The sequence below is a fragment of the Ammospiza nelsoni genome, chromosome 17 (assembly GCF_027579445.1).
Source record: "Ammospiza nelsoni isolate bAmmNel1 chromosome 17, bAmmNel1.pri, whole genome shotgun sequence".
NCBI lineage: Eukaryota > Metazoa > Chordata > Aves > Passeriformes > Passerellidae > Ammospiza > Ammospiza nelsoni.
In genome coordinates, this window is record NC_080649.1 from 2,348,969 (window position 1) to 2,374,685 (window position 25,717).

Sequence of the window (25,717 nt, forward strand, 5' to 3'; positions counted from 1 at the left end):
AAACCAAAGATTGTGTGGTTGGATCACTGGGTTTGACTGAAGGTTCTCCACCTCTTTCAGCACTGCACCAATACCATATCCCTTTGTTTGAAAGCGTTGCTTTCACAGTCAGAAACTGAGAGAAACATTGTGGAGAAAACTGCTGTCCATGCCCAAAATTTTGGACTGTATTAGTGACCACTTGACCACTAAATATCTCAGGATATTGGCAGCAGGTTCACACCAATTCCCAAATGCTGGCTTCTTGATGAGGAGCATTTATGGAGTGCTGCTTCCAGGATGAATTAGATAGTCTCTATGTTTTTCTTTTAAGAACACCTGATTAGCATCCTCCAGCCTTTCCTGAACAAAACTGTCCTCAGTGCTGCAGCTCTTAATGATGATGTTTGCCACCATAACAATAATAATAATAACCATAACAATATGGTTTGTTATTTCACTGGTTCACTATTTTTTCTCCTCTGGTTGCAGACTTGGGCACAAACAGTGTCAGTGGCACACTCAGCTCCCTCCAGCACAGTAATCCTCGTGATGACTTTGACATGTTTGCACAGACAAGAGGCAGCTCCTTGGCTGACCAGAGAAAGAAGTAAGTTGGAGTTTGTCTTCAGCACTGAGTCATGGCACTGCTGTTTTCTAAGGGCATAAGTATGAAACTTCTTGACTTCAGACTGAAAAAGTAATTTTGGTGTATGTTTTTGTGCTTTTAATCCAATCCCTATCCTTTTGGTTGTTATTAATATGACAAGTGATGAAGTTCTTGCTGCTGGACAGAGCAGACTGGCTGGGTACTGACTTAGTTAATGAGCTCACTGGAAACTTGGAAGTGTGCTTGCCTGTACTTCTGCCTTCTCCTAAGGCTTGTCATCCCATCCACCCATGTCTGAGATACAGGAGCAGAAGGGTCCTTCACCTGAAGGTCATGGATGTGCTTTGGTGGCTGAATTACTGTCATCAAAGGCTTGGAAACAGAATTACCATCCAGTTAACTCTCCTTTTGGCCCCAGTCAGACTCTCACAGGCTGTCAAGGCAGTGTAGCTTGCCTGGCTTCATGCTACCCTTAATTTGTTTATATGCATAGGTCTTGCATCTCTAGAGCTGCAAATCTGGCACTTTCAAGGGCATTTAACAGGTCAAATTATTTTAATGTAAAATAAATCTATGCACTTATTAAGAAATCCTTTGATCCCTGTCAAGTGATCTTCAATAAAAGACACACTCAGGTATTTTTCTTCCATATATTATTTCTTGCCTCCTGGCTTCAGACATTAGAGGAAGCAGTCAGAACATCATCAATATCTTGTCTCAAGCTAAGAAATGCTGTTAAATAGTTTATCAAAAATTCAGAAAACTTGAGCCTACAAATTTATTGGGCTCTTTTATTTGCAGTTATCAATATAGCTATTGGTACTGCCTCAGCCATGGTATCAGAAGAAATTCTGTCATGTAGAGGGATAAGCCACCACTGGAGATTTTGGGCTGGAAGCCTTAATGTAGAGTTAGAAAGGAGAGGGATTGCAGGAGAGATCTAATCAAGGTCCCTCTGTCTCTTGTGCTAAATGAAGCACAAAACTACTCTTCCCACCCGTACCTAATGGAACAAGGAGCACAGATCACCCGTGATTTCACAAGGGAGGATTGCTCTGCCTTCCCTGGATTGTGCACTGTATAAACAGAGCAGCAGGGAGGAGGAGAGGCATGAGTGTGACTTGCTGTGGTGTGTAGGTGACAGCTCTGGGTGTGAGAGCTCTGGGTGCTGTCACAGCTTGGGAGAAGCCAGCAGGAGGAGGAGAGAGGGCTCCCCCTGCTCAGCAGCCCCTCCCAGGAGCGGCTTTATGGGCACGTTTGTGTCTGCTGCAGCTCATGGTTCACCACTGTGCTCTGGGAGATGCTGCTGCTGCTGCCTCTGTCACCTGACTGCTACATGTCCCTTTTGCATTGCAATTTAAGAAGCTTTTAACAGCTCTGTAAATAGTGCATTTCTTTGTCTGCTTCACTGCAGTTGCTTTATTCCATCTCTCTTTGGGTCTCGCTCTGCCTCCCCCCGATGCACACGTCAAGGTCAGGCTCCAGATGTCATCTCCAAGTCTTTGTTAAACATAATCTGCAATCAGGCCTCTTTTCACAGTCCCCCACTTGCTCCTGGACATTCTTAGGGTGCCTTGTGACCTGTTTGCCTGCCTTTCATAATGCTGATCTTACTCTCTTTGCTTCAAGGTGCTTTCCAAAACTGATGGGTGGCCTTTGTACAGAACAAGCTCCTCTCCTTGGGGTACACACAGTATTCTTGGGGTGCACACAGTACCCTCCAAGTCTTGTTAAGAAAAAGAATTTGCTTTCTGGTTTCCAGGGGAGTAAATCAGGGTATCCAGGGTATTATTCTCCTATGAGGAAAGGCTGGGAGAATTGGGATTGTTCAGCCTGGAAAAGAGAAGGAATTGGGGTGACCTAATTCAAATACCTGAAGGGAGCCTACAAGAAAGATGAGCAGAGACTATTTACAAGGGTCTGGAGTGACAGGACAAAGGGGAATGGCTTGAAACTAAGAGAGTTTGAAGGGCTAAATTGAATATTGGGAAGAAATTCTTCCTTGTGAGGGTGTTGAAGCACTGACACATGTTGCCCAGAGAAGCTGTGGCTGCCCCATACCTAGAAGTGTCCAAGGCCAGTTTGGACAGAGTGTGGAGCAACCTGGGATGGTGGAAGGTGTCCCTGCCCATGGCAGGGGTGGAATGAGAGGATCTTTTAACATCCCTTCCAACCCAGGCCTGATTGCTGATGGGTGATTGCTGGAGTTTCTTGCTAGTTCTGTGGTTTGTTCTTCTCTTCCAGCGTGACGTATGAGGACCCGCAGGCTGTCAAAGGACTGGCATCTGCCCTGGATGTCCGGAAACAGAACACAGGAGGGGTAGGTCACAGCTCTGAGTTTTGTTATCCACGTGGAATCCAAGCTGGCTGCTTTGACTGAGCTTCTCATTCTGTATTCCAGCAACGTGGTAGTAATGGCTATTTTGAATTGATATCTGGGAGCAAGTACTGTCTCAGTAATGATCTCTAAAGGGATGCTGCACTTCAGTCTAAAAGACTTCAGAATCGCAGTGGGTAAATTCTCCTGTGTCCTTGCAGCCTGTCTGGGGAGTCCAGCTCTTTGCCTGGAATCACTGCTGAGGAGAATTAAGTGGGGAATATACTGTGAACACTGATGTGCATTGGCTTGGTTTGGTTTTGCTTATGAAAGTCTTAATCTACTAGATTTTGCTTCAAGTGCATGGATACACAAGTTACAGGGAGAGAAATGATGCAGACTTTTAATGCTTCACATTCCTTGCCATAACTGCCCTTGCTTGCAGCCTGTTCTGTCTGCCCAGGGCAGGCTCTTGCTCTCTTGTGTGGGCAGAAGAGCCCCATGTGCTGTCACCTCACAGCAGCTGACACTTCAAACACGGGTGAGAGAGCTTGGGCAGCTTTGTCTGCATCCCTCGCTGAAGGCAGAAGTGAAGGAGCTTTCAGATCATCCCTCAACCCCTTTCTACAACCCTGCTTTTAAAAACTCTGCTGCTCTTTTGTACACAGCTGTGTGTGAGGTTTTAGAGAACAGAACCAGAGCCTTTTCCAGTCCAATTTTGGGCTGTGCTGACCACTAGGGAGCACGGCAGAGCCAGCATAGCATGGAAGAGCCAATGCAGTGTGCACATGCCTCTCACGGGGGAGATTTGCCTCCCCATGCCTTGGCTGATCCCACCCTGGTTCTTTCATGAAGTGGGAGTGCTCTGGGCAGCTGGCATGCCTGGCAGCTTGTGCTCCAAGCCGGGGGGAATTTGTGTTGGGAGCCAGCTGGGGTCAGATCACAGCTGCCTGCCTGCCCAGGCCATCATTCAGTGAGAGCAGGGCCTCAGCTCTCACAGAGCATGCCCCACCCCACAAACCTGCCTGCATCCTCCTGTCCCTGTCCTCCTGCAGGAAGGGCAATTTATCACCCAGGTCAGCCCCATGGCCAGCTGGAGCTGAGCCCCACAAAATCTCATGGCAGCAGTACTGAGAGAAAAGGGGAAGCATGAGGAGCAAGGGCAGAAATATTCCTTCACAGGAATTCCTGAATCCAGTGTGACATCCCAAGCCTCCAATATCACTGAACTGTTATTGGCAGGACCTGGGGAAGGATTTGAGATCCTGCTCTTTGTTCCTGGCTAACCAATTGCAAGGGCCTTGCATTTATCTGGTCAAGAGGGCTGTATCCCCCAGTGGCCTCAGGGTCATGTCTTTATTTATTAACACTTCTCTTCCCAGCCAGTTCTGCTTTAGGCACCAGCACAACATGTCATTCACACCAGCAGAGCTGCTGCTCTGCCCCAAGTGCTGTCAGTTCAAAGGGCTGTGGCTAAGCTCATCTGAGGGTCAAAGTTTTTTGGGGTAAATGCCTTTTGGGTTGTGGAACTTGGGGCTATGAGATGTTGAGACTTTCAGCCTCTTTTCAAAGGTCCTGGAGACTGTAACATGTAATCAGAAGAGCTTGTTTTGAAATGCAGTTGCTCTGTAATTGGTAAACACTTTTTCTCAACTGTTGCGAGGCTTGTGGGTGTCTCTTCTTGAAGGAAATAAGAATTAAACTCTCCTAAAGTTACCAGCCCCAGCATGTGGAGCAAAAAACTGGCAGTGCTCAGTAAACGAAAAGCCAGGCTTTAATTTGGGTAGAGCTAATTTAAGAACAGCTCTGGGGAGGAGCCAAAAGCTTTGCAACACATTCTTCACACACGTCTCGTTCCAGCACAGTTGTCCAGTGGCAGAATTCAGCACATCCAACGTTTCTAATGCAGTCATTCTCAGAATGGTCTGCAGAGACAGGGCTGATCACGTGGCATTAGCTGGCTTTTAATGTGATTTAGCAGCTGGAAACAAGATGAGCTAAAAATACACTGTTTTCTTAATATTGCTTTTCCATGTTGGGAATTGCTTTTGTTGCCACTGAGTTGTTGCATGATCACAACCGGGAGGAGAGGTGTCCAAGAAACAATTCTCTGCTGTTACACAGAGAGTAGATGAAATTGGAATGATTTCCCCTTGTTTTTTTCCCCTCATAAAATGAGACATAAAAGATTGCAGCTGATTCTCCATTACCTGTGTTAATGGGGACAGGGAGGTGTCTGGGTGGATGTACATAACACACCAATGGCTCTCTGCTGAGCTCACCCAGGTCTGGGCTGGAGCCACTGCACTCTGCTGAGCCCAGAGAAGCCCCTCCAGAGCTGGAGATGACTCTGCATCCCCTGGCTCAGGGAGGAGGTGCTGAAGGACACAAAACCATCTCAGAGTGTTGGTGGTGCTGTGCCATGCAGTCTGCTGCCTGCTCAGGGGAGCTGGATGCATCAGCAGTCCTTTCACCTCTGTGCTTTTCAAGAGGGGCAGTTTGAAAGGCTGCCAGGACACTGCAGCAAACTGCCCTGACTTGCCTCCACTCAGCACCATTGCAGAGGTGCTGTGCTGTCTGTGTGGGGCACAGTCTGTCTGCTGAGGTCAAGGACATGAGCAGGGGGTGCTGCAACCCACAGCCTCATAAACAAGGGGGACTCCACAGACTGTCACACAAGAGTTTCCAGGGCAGTCTCACTGCCTGCAGCAGCTTGTACAGCCTCACTTTTCCTTCTTCTAAGAAGATGACAAACATCAGCCTCACTACTAGCCAGCGATTGGTTTATTTTATCATTATTATTTTTATTTTTAAGGACATCATGGAGGGAGTGCTAAAACGCTGTGAGCTGTCTGTAGGAAGTGCAGAATTCTGGGTGAGGTCTGTCCCCTTATGGACAGAGCTGACAGGCAGAGGGGGACACAGCTGCTGCCAGAAGCTACTGTAGGCAACTCTGTGTGTGTTTGTGTGTGTCTGTGTATGTGAAGTTTTTAACTGTTTTATTACTTTATCACGGGTTGTTGCTGTGGTTTCTCTCTTTATGGACCTTTCTGTTCTCAACACAGAGGAGAGGTAAAGGTGGGAACTCAGACATGGAGCCCATAGACAAGTGGCTAATTACACAAGGAATGGTGAGGACTTCACCAGTGAATTCCTCCTGCCCACCCCAGTCCCTGACCTAGAATAACCATCCTCCATTCACCTCTCGTCCTGCCCTGTTGAACCGCTTCAAATCGGACAGTACAAGGAGTTTATTTCCCACCTGCATCATTACCTGGGGCAAAGGGAAACATTTGCACCAATTTCTGGTTTATACAGCGCAAAGACCTGTAAATAACTGAATCATTTGTAGGATCCCATGTCACCTTCAGAAGAGGCCTGGGGATCCAATTGGTTCCTTCTACTGTCTTGATTTATTTATGCAGTATCCACTTTTCGAGGGATAAACACAAGTCTCACGGATCTTATTCATAAAGAGGACATTGTTATCTATCTGTAAAGCAGCTTTTTCTGGTAGTGCTTAGCTTCATGGTCTGGAGTAAACATAGGGAAGTTGTAGGATCATATTGAATTGAACTGAGTAATGCAGGGATCATTCTTTATGCAAGGAAGGGAATGGGAGAACTGCTGCCCAGATTGGCATCTTCAACCCCACTGGCATTAGGAATCAGACTCCAAAAGGTACAATAGTGTTTCTGGCTTTAAGGATTTAATTCCTGTGTCTGGTGATGCCAATGCCTTGATAAAATCAGGCTTCTGAAGATCACTGAACCTGTGCACATTCTGACCTTGTTTGAAGTTGTCCTTCATCAATGTGCTTGCAGAGAGAAGTTCAAAGCTTGCTTTAGGTGCAGAAGCCAGAGGAAAGGAAAAATACCCTCAGCTGTGCCTTAAAGCCAAGTTCTGAGACCTTTTTTTTTGGACCATGTTATCCATCATTTTAAATGTTTGAGATTAGTACCAATAATGTGACCTAACTATAGAAAATCCTCCTGAGACAGTCCTGGCTGCAGCTGAGTTCAGAGAAGTGCAGGGAGAATTCCCTTTGCTCTGGGGTCTGCTGGCAGGGCAGCATGTGGGGCTGGGCACCAGGAACAGGAATGTCTCACTCCAGGGAGAGCCCTGAATGCCCCAGGCTGGGCTGCCCAGTGCTTAAAAAAGAGAAACATCCCAGAAAGCTTAAAGTTTAGAAAATCCAGAGTGTGCAGTATCTACTCTGTGAAACACTTGCATTTATTCTTCTGGATTTAGGGCTAATCCAGATTATTTCTCAGGGCCAGCCTGGGAATTTGACAGAATTTTGCACGGCCGGTGCGCACACAGTGATGGGACAGGTGCTGTCTCTGCCTGCCCAAAAGCAGCTCCATGGCTGCTCACACACGTGGATAAGCCCACTGTGGGTACCCGTCCCTGGGAGCCAGAGTGTCATTTTGGTGCTGTCAGGCACCCAGAGCTCACAAGGTGAGGGTGAAAAGCTGTAAAATGAGCAGCAGGATCAGCTGTGCCTCTGATGCTGTTGGCTGTGGCTCAGAGGCTCTCGCTGTTCAGAGGCTCTGTTGCAGCCAGGGGTGTGCTGTGCCACTGTGAGATGTTCATCCATAATGAATAATCCAGTGATTGAGTTAGTTCTTCTTCTTTGCCTTTCCACTGTTTACAAGAGCTGGGGAGCATGAAATCAGCACCCCTGCTGTTCACACCACTCACACCACTGCTTTATTAAAAAAGCAAACAGCATATTCCTTCATTGGCTTGTGGTTATTCAGTCTGGAAAAAGGATACTGCAGCATTCATGGAGGCATATGGATCTGGGGAGGGAAGGGGGCCTGGCTGTCAACCAGTCACTGCACAAACCTGCCACCTTGTTTGTATGCTAAACACAAGAGAGAAATACCTAAAATAAAACTGAACTAATCATTAACTCCGTTTCTCTCTTAACTGGCTGTAGTTCTTAACAGTGTTTATTAATATGACCTGTAGCATTTACAATGCCAGTGGATAACTAGAATCCCAGGTATGAACTTGTTCTGCCTACTCTGTGGGTACTTTTTGTGCTTTGGTGAGGAAAGGGGTGAGCTGACACTGCTGTTCCCTGTGCCTGCACAACACTGAGACCCACTCAAAAGGAATTCTCCACCTGCCAGAGTGGTTCTCACATCCCTCACAACCTGACATTCCTCTCTACAAGCTGTGATACATTTCAGCTTTGGGCTGAATCCTTCCCACTCCATTTCTCTGCATCCCAGTTCACCACACACCTTTGCAGTCCCAGTGAATTTGGCAGTGTTGTTCTTGTTTCCAGTTAACCTGTGGCTCAGTTCTGCCATCAAGATGATGCCAGAACCATGGAGACAGACACAAGCCACACTTTTATCCATCTCAGCTCTACCTACAAAACTAAAATAGACAAAATTATATTGGCAGAAAATGTTTCTGGTTTTTATATGTCTGAGGGATGGGAGGTGAGCTGTTCAGTGGCAGATCTGGGTTTTTCAGGTCTCACACAGGGGTCCCTATCAGCAGCAATCAGGCACAGACTTTACCACAGAGCCACATTTAGGTGGTCTCAGTTCCCTTCTCATGAAATTGGATTTGTATTAATATATTCCTTTCTTAGAATAATCTCTCAACCCACTCACATACCAAATGGGTTATTTGTTATGAAAGTGAGAAGTAGGTGTTGCTTAAGCCACACCATGTTAGGACATTAACTGGGACAGTGGCAGGGGAAGGATGAAACTGAACCAGAACTCACAGAAAGTGATAGGAACACCACTCAGCATTCTATCTTGACTGGCAGCAGCATGCCTGGCTAGACAGGAGAGCCCTCTTTGTAGGGAAGATAGGTGAGTGAAGATTAAATGAAACCTCTGTTAATTAGTAACCAAGTGGGATGCCGCTATGTGCCTTCAAGAGAGAGATAGGATCTGAGATGTGGAAATGACTTGGGTAACATGAGACTGTTGAATAACATCATCTTCTTGGAGACTGAAGTGCTTGAATTGTGGATAAGCCCAAAACCAGGCACGTGAAGATCTCATTTCTCCCATGTGGTGGGACCCTTCTCCCTGTTGAAGGCAAGCAGGAGCCTCCAAACACCACAGGGGTCTCTGTGGTGTTTGCAGAGCTCTGTGCAGGGACAGCCCAAGCCCTGGTGGCAGTGGCAGTGGTGGTGGCACTGCCTGGACACGCCTGCCACATGCAGCTGGGCTGTTGTTGTACAGCTGTCAGAGCCAGGGCACAGCCTGGGGACACGCTGCAGCCCAGCTCCTGCCCTGCAATGTGCAAACACACTCAGGAGTAACCAAGGAGTTCATTTCATCCTTGCACATAAAGTCAAGCATAGTCTAATATTGAGGCCAAGCAGCTATTTCAAGATGACAACAGCTTTAAATAGATGGTAAGGCTGTAGTAGTAAGCTGGAGTAGCCTGCTAGTGTGCTCCTAGTGCTGCTGTAGGAATGACAGACCTTTACTACTGCTAACCAGCAAGGGGGAGTGAGTAGCAACTAACCAAGAACTGGTGTCAGCTTTGTTAAACATCTAGAAAGAAGTGGAATTAACGAAGCTATTACAAGGCAGTAGTCTAGCAACAATTAGCATAAACCTTGTTAAACATTTTAAGAACATTAATGAGCTCACCTAGAGACCTGAATTGTCATTTCATACCTGCTTCTTTTCCAGTGGGATCATTTTTAATAGAAATAAAATGTGATAATAATAACCTTAAACTGTCTTTTTAAGGGTAGAATATTGGATTTTATGACTTCTGAGGAAAAATATTGGCAATACTCTTTGGCTTTTGATTGCTAGTGAGAACATCAACACAATCTAGCTTAGATAAGTAGGAACTTGAATTCCAGGTTCCTATGGGTTTTGTGGGATTGAGCACTCACTTTTATTCTCCCAGCCCTCTTTTTCCATTTCTCTTTCAGGACTGTTGAGATGATCCCATTTGTAGGATTTTCCAAAGACTAAATAAAAAAGGAATTTAAACAATCAGACCAGCTTTTAATTAGAGCCAGTTACTTGAAGTACCCAAAAATATTTTGTGACTTAATTTCCATTTCCTGTAAGTATAGCCTTAAAAAAAAAAAATCACAATATCTTTATACAAACAGCTCTTGCAGCCTGCACTATCTGGGGAGCTCTCTTGCCAAGACTGAAAGCTTCACTAGACCATGCAAGTTTGCATAATCAAAATATTAACAAGGCAGTGTCCCATTCCAGAGTTCTTTCCATGTAGTCTGTGGCTGCCACTGCTGCTTGTTCCCAGAAACTGTTGCCTTTTTTTAATGTGCAAACTAGTTATTTTATTTTTACATTGCCTCTGTTGTGATTTAGGGGTTAGTTGTAACAAAATTCCCCTGCACATTTTTCAGTTTAGGGCTTCTGAAAGGGGAAGACTTGCCAAGTGCCCAACTGACTGGCAAAAACCTGAGCTTCTCTGTACATTCTCTTCTCAGTTTAAAATGAAAAATAAATGTTACAATGTTATCCTTAAACTATTTTTAAACTTCCAGTTGCTTTTTGAGAGTTTCCTCCCTCTTTATTCCTGAACAAATTAAACCTGACACATGTAACCCATGTTTTATGAGGAGATGGGGCTCAGAGTCTCAGGAAGGTAAACTGGAAGTTTGTGCATGGAAGGAGCAATAGATAGGAGCCCTCAGCACTTCTGTGGGTGTGCTGGGAGACAGGGAAAGCTTTTTGAAAGGTCAGTGCTGAATAGCAAACGGCTGACACACTCAGATGTTTATCTTACAGCTTTGTCTGCTTCTCTGCAAGAAGTGCTCTTGCACTTCTGAGGCTATGTTTGTTTGTTATAAGTAGCTGTAGCTGAAAGTAGAATTCCTTTTTTTTGCTTTTTTTTAATTTCCATTTTTAAAAATTGTTACGAAACACCACAGCACAAACTCTTGTGCTGCTGAGCTGTTCTTCGAGGACTTCTGCAAATTCAAGAGTCCTGTGATTCTCAGGAATTCAGTACTTGATCAGTCATCTGTCATGTTTTGAGGATAATCAAGATTTGAGCTGCTGTTCCTTCTAATACAGGGGCAGTGTACTGCCACACTTTTTAGAACAGCTGCTCTTATATTAATAAAATCCTGGAATGGTTTGGGTTGGAAAAAAAGATCATCTTATTCCAGCCCCCTGCTATAGGCAGGGACACCTTCCACTATCCCAGGTTGCTCCAAGCCCCATCCAACCTGGCCTGGAACACTACCACAGCTTCTCTGGCAACCTGTGCCAGGGCCTCCCTACCCTCACAGGGAATAATCTCTTCTAATATCTAATCCAAATCCACCCTTTTTCAGCTTAAAGCCATTCCTCCTTGTCCTGTCACTGCAGGGCTTCATCCAAAATCCCCCTCCAGCTCTCTTGGAGCCCCCTGTGTTCCTGTAAATTTTATTCACAGAAAAGGAAAAATAAACCAGGTTTTTCCCTCCTCCCTTCCATGTACATGTTCTTATCCTTAGAGAAACATAATCACCTTTCTGAGCTGCAACCCAAGCAACAGCTCAGAGGCTGCACCTTCCACAGGGTTAAGCAACACAAGAGAGAGGCAGCAATGCAACATCTGCAGTAGGTTTTAGGTTGCTGTAGGATGAATGAAATCATTACTTTTTATCTCTGAAGCCAGTATTTTATAAAGCTGTTAAACCAAGGAGACAGTTTTACAAGATGCAGCTTGTCCTTGGGAAGGAATGTGTTGGAAGGTGCTTAGAGCTCTTCCCTTGTGAGTGGCCAGCTGTGATAGTGTTGTGTGTGCACGATTCAGGAAGTCAGAAAGGGACACTTATCCTAAATCTGGCCCATTCCAGAGGAAACTGCAGGAATTTATTTTCTGCTTGGGTTCTTTATGAATTCGCTGGAAGCAAAATGTCACTTGTACCTGTGACCCTGGGGACTGTCACTTTGTCCAGCAACTTGTCAAGTCAGACCTCAGCCACCTTCCTGGTGCTGCTTTTTGAGGGAGATGCTTTGGTTTGAGTTCCGGATTTCCAGTTCTTGGACACAACTAACCCACTTTAGCACACCTCACCTCAAGCAAGGGCTTAACTGGCCTCCTCAGTACAAAGGGCCACTTGATTCTGTGCAAAAATTCCTGAGGAGCTTTGCTAAACAGCCTCAGCCTGTGTGATCCAGCACCTGTCCATCTCCCCCTGCTAGAAGTGCCTGAGAAAACTCCATCTCCCAGGAAATTAATCTGCAGAGCCTCTTCCAGCTTTTCTTAATGAATCACAGAGTCATTAAGGTCGGAAAAGACCTCCAAGACCATCAGGTCCAACCATTAACCCACCACTGCCAAGGCCACAACTAAACCATGTCCTAACCACATCCACAAGGTTTTTTATCACGTCTAGGGTGGGATTCCTGTGAGAGGTTTCAGGCAAAGCTGTGGGGAGCCCCTGACAGCTTTTCTGCCTAGGAGAGTCCCTCTAGCAGTGCCAGGTCTCCTCCCTGCCAGCCCTGCTGCTCAGCTGCCATGCCCTGGCCTGGAACTCACATGTCTGACATTGTTTTCCAACTATTTCTCAGGTTGTCCTTACCAGATCTATTGTGGTGTTTTCCTGTTTACCTCGGCAGGCCTCTGCTGTATTAAGCAGTGTAGTTAAGTGAGGAAATTCTACACCTAATACTCAGTAATTTCCCTTTGCTGACCCAGTTATCCTCAGCACTGCGTGACATCGCTGCCCTTCAGCTGCCTCTGTGCTGCCCGGTGTAATCACACTGGTGCCATGAGCAGTTCCACTGCAGGAGTAGAGGCAAACCTTCCATGCCTGAGTGTTAAACTATCCCTGGAGCCTGAGCTGCTCTGGAGAACCCTGCTGCAGCTCTGGGGCTGTGCTCTCCTCCTCTGCCCCATCCTCTTCCTCCCTCACCTGAGACTTCACACTTTGCACTGGCACATGCTGAGCTCTGCCAAAGGGGTCACCTTTGGCTGAGGAGTGGGAAATGGGAGCTGGGACAGTTTTGCTTTAAACCCTTGTGCCAGGGCTTGCCAGGGCTTGGTGGTGTGGTGGGAGGAGGATCTGGGAGGAAGCATGACTGTACCCTGGGCTCTGGCTTCTCCACCTGCACGGAAAACCAATTTGTTTTCATAGGAGTGTTGCCTGAAGACTTTGAGCCCCTCTTTTTTCTAACCCTTCACTGTGGCTAATATCCATTTAAAAAAAACAAAAGGTGTAAATTTAACATTTCAAAACCTAACTGATATCCAGTATTCTACCCTTAAAAGCATTTCACGATCAAGATTAGAATCATCAGTCCACCTTGATGGTTTTAATATGTGGTCGAGAAGTTACTCATCTTACACTGGCATCCAGTCACGTCATTCCCCATAATCTTTCTCCTGTTTTTTTTAGCCTTGTTGTTCATAATTTCCTTTCCAAGTTGTTTCTTTATTTGAAATGCCATTTATATTTTGTTGCCTTCTTTTTTTTTTTTTTTTTCAGCACATCTTACATCTTTGTTTTTGTTTTGTTTTTAATCTTATTTCTGGTGTTTTCCATCGCTCTGTGGCCATGATTGTGGATGTGTTTTGGTTTTTGCCTGCCTTGCTGTTCTCTCGCTGCACTCCCTAGATCCCTGTTGCACAGTCCTCTGTCATGGATGACATTGAGGAGTGGCTCAGTACCGACTTGGTGAGACTCTTTATATTTTCATTTTTCACTTGCACGGGTAACTTTCAATGCATTGCTGAGTTCCTGGTACTTTTCATAGCAGGAAGCAGTGAAACTTCCCAAACAGAGTTTGGTTCCCTTTGAAGGGAATATCCAAGCAGAGGAGTCAGGGTCGTGTTCAGCAATTCAATCAAAACACTTCTTTTCTGAGCTGTTTTATTTTCCCTTTTCCATGTGAACATCACAGAATAGCACATGTTCCAGAAAATGTGGGACTGTGATCCTCAAATAGGGAAGCATTAAATATGGCCTGAATTTTTCTTAAAGTCCATATTTAAAGCTTCATTATTTAGACAGGATCTAAGTTCATGCTTATGTTGAGGCATGCTTTTAAGAGATGCTGGATCAGGGCTTAGATTCCTTTCAAATCAAGATGTCTTTGTTAAACTGGCAGGCAATCTTGACATGTTTCATAATAGTAATAATAAAGATTTATAACAGTCTCTCTTCAGTGTTTATAACTTTCTCCTAAATGATTATTGTCTAGTAATTATTAAACAAACAAACAAAAAGCAGAACTAAAAGTAGCTTTGTCTTCACCCTGGAGTTTGTTTTGCTGTCCCAACACACATTTGGTTTAAGCAGGATAAACTAGTACACATTCTGTTTTGGTTTTTTTCAGTGTAAGCATATGACTCAAATCAGCCAAGTGCAATTTGAGGGGTGGGTGGTGGGGGCTGTGTTCACACTGTTCTTTTAAAACATGGTTTTAGTGAACTGAACTTGCACTCACCACATCCCCAAGGATCATCTCCTTCCATTCTCCCAGTCTGAGGCAGAAAACTCCAGACTCCTTAGGGTGTCCCCCAGCCCCCTGAGCTGCCTGCTCAGCTCCAGCTGGGAGCTGTGGGATTCAGCTGCAGGCACGCTCTGGCACGTCAGCCTGTGCTCTGGCACTGGAGGAGCTGGCTCTACGGGAAGGAAGAAAATTCTGCAGCTCTCCCGAGGTGCCTGAAGTGCTTAAACAGATTCCAGGTTCAGTGTTTGATTCCAGGTTCAGTGTTTGATTTTGGCAGACTGACTGGCTGGCTCTGAAATGTCACTGGGTTCCAGCTGCAGGTAGGTTTGTCAGGCCTTGCTACAGGAGTCACTTTCAAATTTCATTACAAACTGGCCTCATTTTGTTAATGAAATTCAGTAAATGTAGCATGTCCACTCTGCTTAACCAATAAACTTTTGTCTTTGCCATTTAAATTAATTTAGAGGGAGAGGAGACCTGATAGAGAGTTATGGAGGTAGCTCTGTGCATCTGTCATCCCCAGCACAGGCTTGCTCAAAAGGAACAAAGCAGAGAAGTGTCCTGGAAATGCCGGAGCAAGCCTGGGGATGTCCCTGGGTCCCCATCCCAGCCTGTGTGGGTGCAGCAGAGAGATGCCTGTGAAAATTTGGACTGGATTTTTGTTTTTCACTCTGCGTCCCCTCCTCCTTGTTTTGTTAACAGCTCATTTCAATTCTCTGCTTCCCAGGTGAGGAAGCTGCAGGTTAGGTTAGATAATTGGTATTTCCTTACCCTTTTTTGGGGTACACTGGGACAAACAGCAGCTCTGCCTGTGAAGAGGCTGCTGTGAACCTTTGGAAACCTCAGTGCAGTAGGAAGCCAGGAGATGCTCAGGCTCTAAAATGTGAGGACAGCCAGTGTGTTCCCACTCCTGGCAGAGAAGCCAAGTATCGAAAATACCTTACTTTTCAAAGCAGTTTCAGCATCAGGTTTTCCACCAGTATTTTTACCCATCTTAAACATCCTGATAGATTGACAAGGATGCCTATCCCTGGACTTTTAATTTATTATTTGAAAAGCACATTGAAATGCACAAACTGGTGGAAATGCAGTGACCCTGTGGCATTCCCAGCCTTTGATTCTGATGGACAAACACCAACTGCTGTCAGTATCCTTCATCCAGCTCACCCTGCTCTTGTCTTTGTGCAGCATGGGCACATGAAAGCTGCTATATTTTTGTATGAAGCCTAAAACGAACTCTCACAAGAGGAATGTTGACCCCAAACAATTTTGCACGTGTCCTTTGTCAGCTAAAAGGGCATTTTATTTGAAGACACAATGCAAACCACAGCTGACTTTTTAAAGGACTGTGTGGCAGAAAAGATGCCATCTGGTACAGTGTGTGTGTGACTCACACAGCTCAGATTTGGACCAGAATTAGTGTCTGAAGGGGAAACAGCGCTGGACTGGCATTCAGATCCAACAGGGAAAGCTTAGCTGTCCACCAGGAATCTTCAGAGGCACCTCAGTGCTCGCCCTCCTGCTCTGCAGCACAGTGAAATGTCAGTCCCCACCGGCCTCCCGAGGTGGGAGCCCTGTGATTTCCCCAGGTCACCCTGCTCCCATGGTTAATATGTGGAAACAAGTGGTGGAAACTGTCCAGTTGTATTAAAGGTGGAGGGGATGACAGGGAAGGGAGGCAGTGCCTGTGCTCATGTGCCTTTTTGTTCCATTGCAGAAAGGCAACGAACTGGAAGAAGGAGTGACCAGTGAAGGTAAGCAGAGATGCCCCTGGCTATGAGCCATTCCCAGGTTAGTGCTCAGATGGAATTTGCTGTGATCCCTGCTGAGGTGCTGCCTTCTCCCAGCCTGATGTTCCCCAGCAAATGCTTCCATGCTCAGAAAGGCAGGAGGAGAGCATTTCACAGCAAAAGGTTCCTATTTATGGTGTGGGGAGCCCTCCTGGCTGTAAGTGCTTCCCTGCCATCTTCCTTGGCTGTGCTCCGTGTTTGTGCCAGCAGGAATGTGTCCCCAAGCTGCTCAGCCCTTTGGAATGATGTTTCCCTAGTTCTGTCACAGCCGGTGGCACAGTGTGGGTTTGATTCCAGCTGCTGCCTGAGCTCGGGTGTCTCCAAGGACGGCTGTACCCTTTCCCGAGGAAGTCAGGCTGTACCACTATTCGTGCCTGCAAACACAGCCCGACAGGATGCCAGGCCCTGGAATTTCAGCCCCTGCCAACCTCTGTCCCTGGGGCCAAACCCACGGCCCCCATCCTTACCTGTCTTCCTTCTGTTTTTACATTGCAGAGTTTGACAAATTTTTAGAAGAGCGAGCCAAAGCGGCGGAGATGGTTCCCAACCTGCCATCCCCTCCCCTGGAAGCCCCCACCCCTCCGACAAATCCTTCCAGCAGGAAAAAGCAGGAGCGCTCGGAGGACGCCCTCTTTGCACTGTGAAGGTGGCGCGGAGCCGCCCTCCCTCCCGCCCCGTGCTCCGCCCGGCCAATGTCGCCGCACGGCCACTCTGTCCTCCCACAGCCCTTGGCTAACAACGACTCCCGTCCCCCCATTCCATAGTTTGCTTCTCCTTCCCTCCCTCCCTCCCCAAATGATCCACCCCCACGAGCTGACTCTTTCTATTTAAATCCAACACTATTCCTGCCAGACCACGATTCTCCAGCACTCGCTTAATCCCCTCCTTCCTGTCCCAGCTGCACAAAACCAGCTCTTGATGCTGAAAACCCCTTCGGAATGCACGAGTACGTCACACTGGGCTGAAACAAAAGCCCAGGGGGAAGAGAGCAGCCTTGCCCTTCAATTTATGTAGGGATCATCCTCTTCTGTAGGCAGGTCCTGCCAAGTAGACGGCTCTGTCAATCAGCATGTAATTGACTGAGCTGGAATGTTCAGGAGGAGTGTGTCTTTATTTTTAGATAAAATGTTAATGTATTGGCTTTCGTGTTGGATTTGACAGCAAGGAACAACTGTTCCCCTTTCAACATGTGCTTCACAAGTTAAAATCCTTTACTCTCCCACTCACACATCTCCTGGTACCATATGGTGGTCGCTTTTCCCCACTTTCTGTGGTGTTTCATTTCTAAATCTCACAGGGTATTTTTTGCCTTGTGTTTTATCTGGGTTTGCTCTAATTTGAAGCAGTCTGTTGGCCATGTCCAGTAGCTCTGGCAGTTGATAAGGATGGAAAATGCTGGGCTAAGTGGATGCTGTAACGATGGCACAGGAAGCACCTCGCTCTTTGGGAGACCATTCTCACACAGGAATTTTCCTGGTGTGTTTGCCTTTTAAAATAGCTTAGTTATTTTCTCCTTACCTTAGATTGCTTCTTTGGTGACTCTAGAGCTCTGCATTTGGTGTAAACATCCGTGCAGATGGATGGGACTTGCTTATGGATTGGGTGTGAACTGAGCTTCCTGGATTCCCTGCCATGCCTGGTAGGACAGATATGCTGGTTCTTGGGGGTAGGCATGAGGAAAAGAGCAAACCTCAGAGATTTGTGTGGAACACTGAGGGAAGTGGTTACCATGGAGGGATTAGCTGTGCCAGCCTGGCTGGAGGTGAAACTCCTCATTTCCTTCCAGCTTTAGGCCTGAGAAAGTGCTGAAATGATTGTGACTGTGCTATTTGTGATTTTTGGAATGTCTTTTGATCCTTGTGCCCTTCATTAACTCCCAGCTCCTACGGGGCTGCAGCCTCTGTGCAAACAAACATATTCCCTTGCTTGCCAGAGGCATGGCCAGGATTCCTGCTCCTCTGGGGCTGCCAAAGGGATTCCAGCATGTGTGCCTGCCTTGCTGGGCTGACAGGCAGGGCTGGAGCTCCAGCCACGGCCGCGTCCCCCAGCGCATTCCTTGGGAGGAAGCCAGTGGTGCGGGATGGCAGGATCAAAGAGAGAGCTGAGCAGTGCATGGCAGGAGAATCTCCCATCCTGACAGAGAGGCACTTTATCAGCTAAAAGCCCGTGCAGGCAGCAGGCTCCAGCCTCTCTTCCTCAGGGTGTTCCTTGGCTTAGGCAACCTCCTTCTGACCTGACATGTCTGAGCTTCCCAGGATGCTGATGTGTGTCAAGCTCTCTTGAAAGTTGTTCTAGGCCAAGTGATAGAAGCTTTTATCTGAGCATAGCATTTTATCAGCCCATACCACGCTCTCTGAGGACCACCCCCTTTGGGACGTTGTGACACACAAAGCCTGTTACCAAATGCCTGACTGCAGCGCTGATGGACTTGGACAGCGGACACATTAATCTTTGAAGGGAGATGTTGTTTGGTGCAGGATTTCCAGGCCATCCCAGGTCAGGTTTCACTCTGTGCTCTCCCTACTCATTGTCTTCTCTGTCCTGCCCTGCCTGTAGCCTCCTCCAGGATCCCTCCATATGTAGCTGGGCCCAGGCAGGGCTGTCCTGCCACCCCTCTGTGCTGATGTGACACCTCAACACTGCTCTGTGTAGCACAGCTTACAAATGGACAGGCAAAACCAGTTCAAGGATGGAGATAACTTGGGGATCAAGCTTTTCTCCCCACTTGCTGGCCCTCTCTCCAGTTGAAGCTCTCCTGTGTGGGTCTGCAGAGGCTTTCTCCCATTCCATCTTCTCCATGGCCAATGGAACACTCTGCCTTGGCTGCACTGCACACTTCTGCTCTCATCCACTGCCCTCACTGCTCAACACAAGGTGAGCCCAATGCTCAGGGATTGGCACTGCCAGCTTGCTGCAACATGTCAGATGTGGCCACCAGCTCCCAGAGAGCTGAGGAAACTTCTGTGGCAAGGCTGATTTGATTTCAGACAGCATCTGGTCATGGCCCAAGCAGTTTTGCCAGCACACAATGAATTGCTGGTATTCCTGTCAGTGCAGAAAGCTCTGTGGCTGTTTTAAATGTGTGTTTTCTTTTCTAAATCCTTGAAACACGTTGACCCTGTAAATGGCCACATCAGGTGATTCTAAGCATGTTAATCCAGCTTCCCTGCCAAGCCAGAGAGGATAATCACATTGCTCAGGCATGGGGACGCTGTCAGATGGTGCAGAGTGGCACGGATGTCACTGTCACCAAGCCCCATTTTTTCTGTTACACTAAACCTGTCCTGGGACCTCCAAGGTGTTGCTTTAGGGAGAATCTGGTCCCTTTCTGGAAGATTCTGCAGAGCTGTCGGTGATTTCTCTCTCCAGCTGGGAGGAAAAAAGGTGGAATGAGAATAGGCTGAGGCTGGGGGGGAAATACAGAGCAAAGTGTGTTGGCAGAGCTCAGGGGGCTCTTTTGGTGTGTGCAGCCCCAGGCAACCCGTGGTCCCTGCTGACACTGCGCATTATCCTCTGGAAAGCTTGCAGGGAGTGGCAGGTGCCACCAGCACAAGTGGTGGCTCTGCTGGAAGTAGGGCAGCTCCCAGGAGATGCCTTCCTAGGCAGGAAATGCACTTCTGGAAAGAGCTGGGATGGATCTGGAGCCCAAATCCACCACACTGGGCTCTCAGGGCTGGAAGCACCGAAGGGAGCAGAGTGTGGCAGAGCAGGTGGTTTAGCCCAAAACCTTCTTTAACAAATACAAGAGCTACGCTAGAGCTTCCCAAATGTCCTGTATCAGGATCTCTCATCTTCCCTGTCCTCTTGTGGTCTGCTGAAAACCGGAGCAGTGGGAACTGTGTGAGGCAAAGGGAAGAGGTTTTTCACTTCAGGGGACCAACTTCTCCATTTATCCCTCCTCTGCTTTCACTCTAAAGTGCTTCCTCTGTGCAAGTGGGCAGAGGACTCATGTGGCTCTAGTGCTTGGGAGAACAGGGATGGAGCTGCAGCCTGATCCACTTTCCATAAGAAATAACATCCCAGTGCTTTCTAGGCATATTAGGAATCACAGCTTGACTCTCAATGACACTAAATTATTCTCGGGGTCCTTTGTAAGGTCTAATCGCGCCCTGTTCTAGGTTAAAATATTTATTTTGTCTATATATTTTCTTTCCAGTGTGTTTTTTAACCTCTTCTGTTAACTCTTCATGTGCTGAGATGTAAGGAATCAATGGTTTCTATTTAAATATATCCTTTGGGTTTTGGGTTTTTTTTTTAAATTGTTCTGTGTAGATTTCAGCTGCATCTTCAGCAGGTGTAATAGGTAACAATGTGCTGTACAGACATTTAGGGTGTTTAGGGTGTAGGTAAGGCTCATAGGAGAACTGCTCATAAAAACGTAGCACGGTGTCTCTAAAGGGAACAGCATGAATGCTGAGACTGGTCCTTACTGGGACCCTCACATAGCCTCCAACAAACCTTTTCCCTTCTGATTATCACATCTCCATCCCTAGGATGTGCTGCTCAGACCAGCTCTGTCATTCTCAGGGCTGGTCTTGCACCTCCAAGCTGAAGGAAATTTTTAGTGAGAATTTCTGGTTTACTTCATTCAGCATTTTTGATGGGATACACTGGCTGTTTCCACTTTAAAATGGAGGCCTTGGAGCTGGCTGTGGTGGCGAGATGTTTCCCTCCAGTGGTGGAAGAACAGATCCAGGCCGTGGTTTCAGGCCCAGGGCAGGGGTGATGCTCCCTCCTGGCCAGCACAGCCTGTCCCTGCTCCTCTGTGCCCTGCTCTCCTGGTGTCACCTGCAGGGACAGGATGTGCAGCCCAGCAGAGCAAACAAGATGGATTTCCAACACTCTGTTCCATCCAGTGAGCTGTTGAGTCTCCTGTGGTGGCTGGGAGCCCTGGAGTGGGAGCTGCTTGTGCTGTCTCCATTGCCGTCCATCCCCGTCCAGCCCCATCATTGTTTACCTCCTCAGGGCTGACCACAAGCCTTGCAGAGCCTCCCCTGGAAAAAAAAACAGCTCACAACAGTTATTTTTATGGAAATAGTGAAGCAGTGAGTGGATTTAGAGCTGTGTTGGAGGTAACCCATCCTCTGCTGTTGGCTCCCACCAGCCCAGGAGACGAGGTGCCCACAGAGCCCCTCCCAGCCACCCATCCCAACCCACAGCCTCCAGAGCAGGCTGTGCCTGCCCCAGCTTCCACACTCCTCCTCCTCCTCCTCACCTGGAGAGAGGTGAGGCTGTGTGTCACCAGGAGCCAGCTGGCCTTGAGCAGCACCAGGCTCTGCTACTGGTTCTCTTTAGCCCATGGCAAACTCACTATTCCAAAATTCCCACCCTGCTCCGTGTTTTTATGAGTACGAGCTCCTCGTTCCCTACATGTTCCTATGAGCTGTTGTTAACCCTACAAATGTAACCTGTGTAATAGCTTCTCTGTATATTACAGCTGTAGGCTTTCCAGATAAAAGTGGATAATATTTATTTACTGAAGATACTGGATATTTTTTTGTTTGGGAATGGGGTAGGGGGAGAGAGGGGACATAACTGTTTAAAGAGATTGACTATGTAAAGAGAAACAAAATACACAAGAAGCAGAGAAACCCAACACTAAAACATCACTGTATTCAAGTAGAAGGTGTTTCTGTTAAGGATGAGACAACTGTATTAATCTGCCATTGTTTAACTTGCTCCAGAAATCATCTCCTTGGTTCCTGCATGTGAGATATTCCAATAAATACACTGTTAGTGTGAGCTGGGGCTGCTATTGTCTGTCTGTCTGTCTGTCTGTCTGTCTGTCTGTCATCTGGGGACTCGCTTGGCTCCACTGCCTGGCCTGAGCACAGGGGACACGTGTGGCCCAGATGTCAAAACTGGGAGTCCTCATTCTCCTCCAGGAGACAGAGCCTGGGTATTCCCATGGGAGAAGGTTTGTCCACAGCAGTTGCTCTTTGTGTCACTGTATGGCTCGTGCTGCCCTCGGTGCTGTGCTGCCAGTGCTGCTAAGTTTGTGTCCCACTAAATTGTGGCACATCTTTGGAGGGTGGCATCAGGCAGACACATGGGTGACAACCTGGGTGCTCGGTGGGATGCCTGCCCACCTGGCAGGGCTTAACTGATAGTCCTTGGAGGGCAACTGTGGGTCACCCCCCTGGTGACCTGGAAAGAGATGGGTGATGTTCCCAGCCCATCCAAGAGCCACTTTCCTGACTCATCAGCCTGGAATTTGTTCCAACATCCCCATTATGATGGTGGCTTTGATAGGCAGAGAGGTAACACCAGCTTAGGAACCCCAGAGAAGTGGCATTGGCCAAAACCAAACCAGGCTGGCAGAACGGTGCCCTCTGTTCTACACGTGGAGATCCACCCTGGTTGTTTAAATCTGGGGAAGGGGGTGTGGAATAGCTGGAATGGCTACAGGGTTTCTCCTCCCTGTAGCTACAGATTAGCATTAAACAGCCCTGCCCCAGCTTGTTTAGCCCTCACTGATCATGTGCCTGGGTACATTCAGGGAGGCTCCTGGCCTGGATCTGCTGGGAAAGGTGTGGAGCTGCTGCTGCTGCCCTGACAGCGCAAAATCACACAAAAAGCACCGGGTCAGAAATGTCCAGCGCTGGGCAGGAGGGGCTGTGGGAATGGGGGATGTGGGAGGGGAGGATTTGGGAGTGGGGGATTTGGGAGCAGGGGCTGTGGGAGTGGGGGATTTGGGATTGGGGGATTTGGGAGCAGGGGGCTGCTCCTTCCAGGTCTTCACCCCATTGTCCTCTGCATCCCCACAGTTACACTCATGAAGGAAAACCCTCAAAAACCCCAAATTCCGCCTTGAACAGGGGCCAGAGCAGGTGCAAAGGCAAGAGTGTAAGAGCAGCACAAGCACACAGGGATTTGCCTTTCCCATGTGTGCCCCTCCAGCCTCTGGTGATCCAACTCCACAAACTGAGCCCAGGTTTGTGCACCCTGATGGGATTCTCTTCTCCCAACCTGCTCCCACAGCAACTGTGCAAACTCCCACCATGGTCTGGGGGCTTCCACACATCACACATTGCCCTCCACCGTGGGCTGCCAGCCGGGCACAGAGCATGGCACCAAGCCCCACGTGGGCAGAGCCTGGGGCAAGCTGAGTGTCGCCGCTGTCAGGCATTGGGCAGCAGGTTTGGATGCCAGTGCAAATAGGAAATGGCCACAGGTCATTTACCTTTCCCCCTTTAACCCGAGGGTAAATAAACCTGCAGTGGGGGCTGCACTGGAGTGCCACCAAAGCTGGCAGCTCAGGAAGGGACAGTTGGCAAAGCCGAGTTACACGCGGTGAAGGAGAGAAGAGGCTTCTGAATCGGTTTGCGACACAAATTAATGATTAACGCCGCGTTCTGCCGGAGCAAAACAAGCCCCGGGGCAGGCAGGATGCCAGAGGCTGGGCACGGAGCATGGCACGCTGTTTGAGGTGTGCTGGCATGTGGCAAACAGCCGGGGGCTCGCTCTGGGAGAGCGGGGGGCAGCAGGACGGGGCTGCTCCGTTCTGGAGCTGCCGCGTTGGGGCTCAGCACGGCCGGAGCCGCTCGGGGACGGAGATGCTCCCGATGCCCGCGGAGCCGCACCAGCCTGCCCGGCCGGCTCGGTAGCCCCGGTGGCCAGAGCCCAACCGTGCCGGGGCCGGTTTGTTTTCTTTCTCATGCTGCGGTTTCCTCCCAGCCTGAGCTCAGGAAAACGTCTCAGCGACTCCGGAGCGCCCACGTGGCCGGGCCGCCATCCCCGCAGGACTGACATGATGTAATCGCGGGCCGTGATGCAGAATCACTCCACTCGCCCCGCTCTGCCTATTGGCTGCGTGGCCCTGGTCCTACGGGCGGGGTTTTCCCTGCTCCGCAAACCCCGGCAGCCCCACCCCGAGCGGAATCATCGGCCCAAAGCCGGCCCTGGAGCCGCCTGCTCCTTCCCCGTGCGCGGAGGATGCTGAGGGCGGCTGGGGGAGCCCAGGGGCAGGGACAGCATCACCGGTGGGCTCCCGGCATCCTCGGACCCTCTGGATGGGATGGGGACGGGGATGGGGACTGGCAAAACCCAGCTTTGCACGCAGCTTGTGCAAAAGTTAAGCTGTGTTTAAGTGTGTTATTTCCCCCCTTCTGTGTTTGTGTGGGTTTGTCCCTCTGCATCCCTCAGGGAAGGCTGTGCCCCGGATCTTGCATGGGTTATTAAAGGTCTGTGACCCCCATGCTTGCACAAGGCTGCTTTAAATCCACGGGGGTCACGGCACATCCATCTCCCCAGCCCTGGAAACCTGCCCTGGCCTCGCACAGCACAGGGACTGCACCGAGGAGAGGGACACGCCACCACCACGGAGCCTGGCGTGTCTGCAGTGACCCAAAAAAAACCGGGGGGAAGAACAAGGAGGGAAGAACGAGGAAGGGAAGCACAAGGAGGGAAGAACAAGGAAGGGAAGAACAAGGGGGGAAAAACAAGGGGGGAAGAACAAGGAGGAGAAGCAAAAGATGGGAAGCACAAGGGGGAAAGAACAACGGGGGAAGCACAAGGAGGGGGAAACACAAGGGGGGAAGCACAAGGAGGAGGGGATGCACAAGGGGGAAGAAGCACAAGGTGGGAAGGACAAGGAGGAGAAGCACAGGTAGGAGAAGCAAAAGATGGGAAGCACAAGGGGGGAAGAAGCACAAGGCTCCCTGCGTGAGCCACGGCGGGTCACGGCTCTCCCGATCATGTGGTCGCTGCTCCCCCAGCGGTGTTTGCTCCGCTCAGGGATGTCCGAGGGCTGATGCTGCCCCAGCTGCTGGCACAGAGCTGAGCCAGGATTCCCTGGGCTCGTCCCCAGCTCGGGCACAGGTCAGTGTCCCCAGATGGAGGAGGGTGCAGTGGGGTGACGGTGCAGAGGGGACAAGCAGGGCTGTGCAGCTCCAGCTCTGCTGCCCAGCTCGGTGTGGTGCCCTGGGGTGCTCTGTGCCACACAGGGGGTCCCTGTTTTGCAGAGGGGTGCCTGCCGTGCCACCAAGTGGGAACCAGTAAGGCCGAAGGGAAGTGTCTAAGTTGTAGCCAGGTTTAATGAATTCCCAGGTAGCCTCAGATTGTGCTTGGTGGCACAGAAGAGGAGGAGGCAAACTTCCAGAGAGCTGATGTTGCAGCACATTTTCTATTCCTAAATGAATCCCAGCAGCAGGACAGACCATGGAGCCCTGCAGGGCACAGGGCACGGCATTTTCCTGGCATGAGACTCCCACACTGAGACCTACCACGCTTGGGCAGCAGCCACAGCCCTGATCCCAATGGCACCAATTTTTCCTGGATCCCACAATTGATGGTCCCCAGGAGGGTGCATGGGCTCAGCTGAGGCTCACAGGGCAGCACTGGTGTGTCCCTAACCGGGGGGGTGACAGCTTCTCCCACCCTGGGCCATGCCATGGGTGGGCAGCACAGGTGGGACATGCTCTGAGCCCAGCAGCTGGCACAGGGAAGGCCCAGGGCCCTTGAAGGGTTGGTTCAGAGGCCCAGCCTCGCCCTGGCACGTGGCACCCGACGTGCAGAGAGGCTTCTGCAGCCACGGCCACCACCTGTCCCCACGGGCTCCCCGAGCTGCTCCCTGCGTGCCCCGGCTGGGACTGAGGGG

The 25,717-nt window shown here is 49.0% G+C and overlaps 1 protein-coding gene across 3 annotated transcripts in view; it reads left to right on the forward strand.

The window, feature by feature from the left end:
- TOM1L2 (target of myb1 like 2 membrane trafficking protein) overlaps window positions 1–21,861 on the forward strand; it is a 56,214-nt gene extending 34,353 nt beyond the window's left edge. The window contains exons 11-16 of one of the 3 annotated variants that reach the window (XM_059484182.1): window positions 472–589; window positions 2,834–2,909; window positions 5,972–6,037; window positions 13,492–13,551; window positions 16,047–16,083; window positions 16,615–21,861. In XM_059484182.1, the coding sequence (XP_059340165.1) occupies window positions 472–589; window positions 2,834–2,909; window positions 5,972–6,037; window positions 13,492–13,551; window positions 16,047–16,083; window positions 16,615–16,763 (506 nt within the window). In that variant the 3' untranslated portion in view covers window positions 16,764–21,861. The remainder of the gene's footprint in view (window positions 1–471; window positions 590–2,833; window positions 2,910–5,971; window positions 6,038–13,491; window positions 13,552–16,046; window positions 16,084–16,614) is intronic. The other 2 variants (XM_059484183.1, XM_059484185.1) reach the window with 2 other exon arrangements.
- Window positions 21,862–25,717: the final 3,856 nt, after the last annotated feature.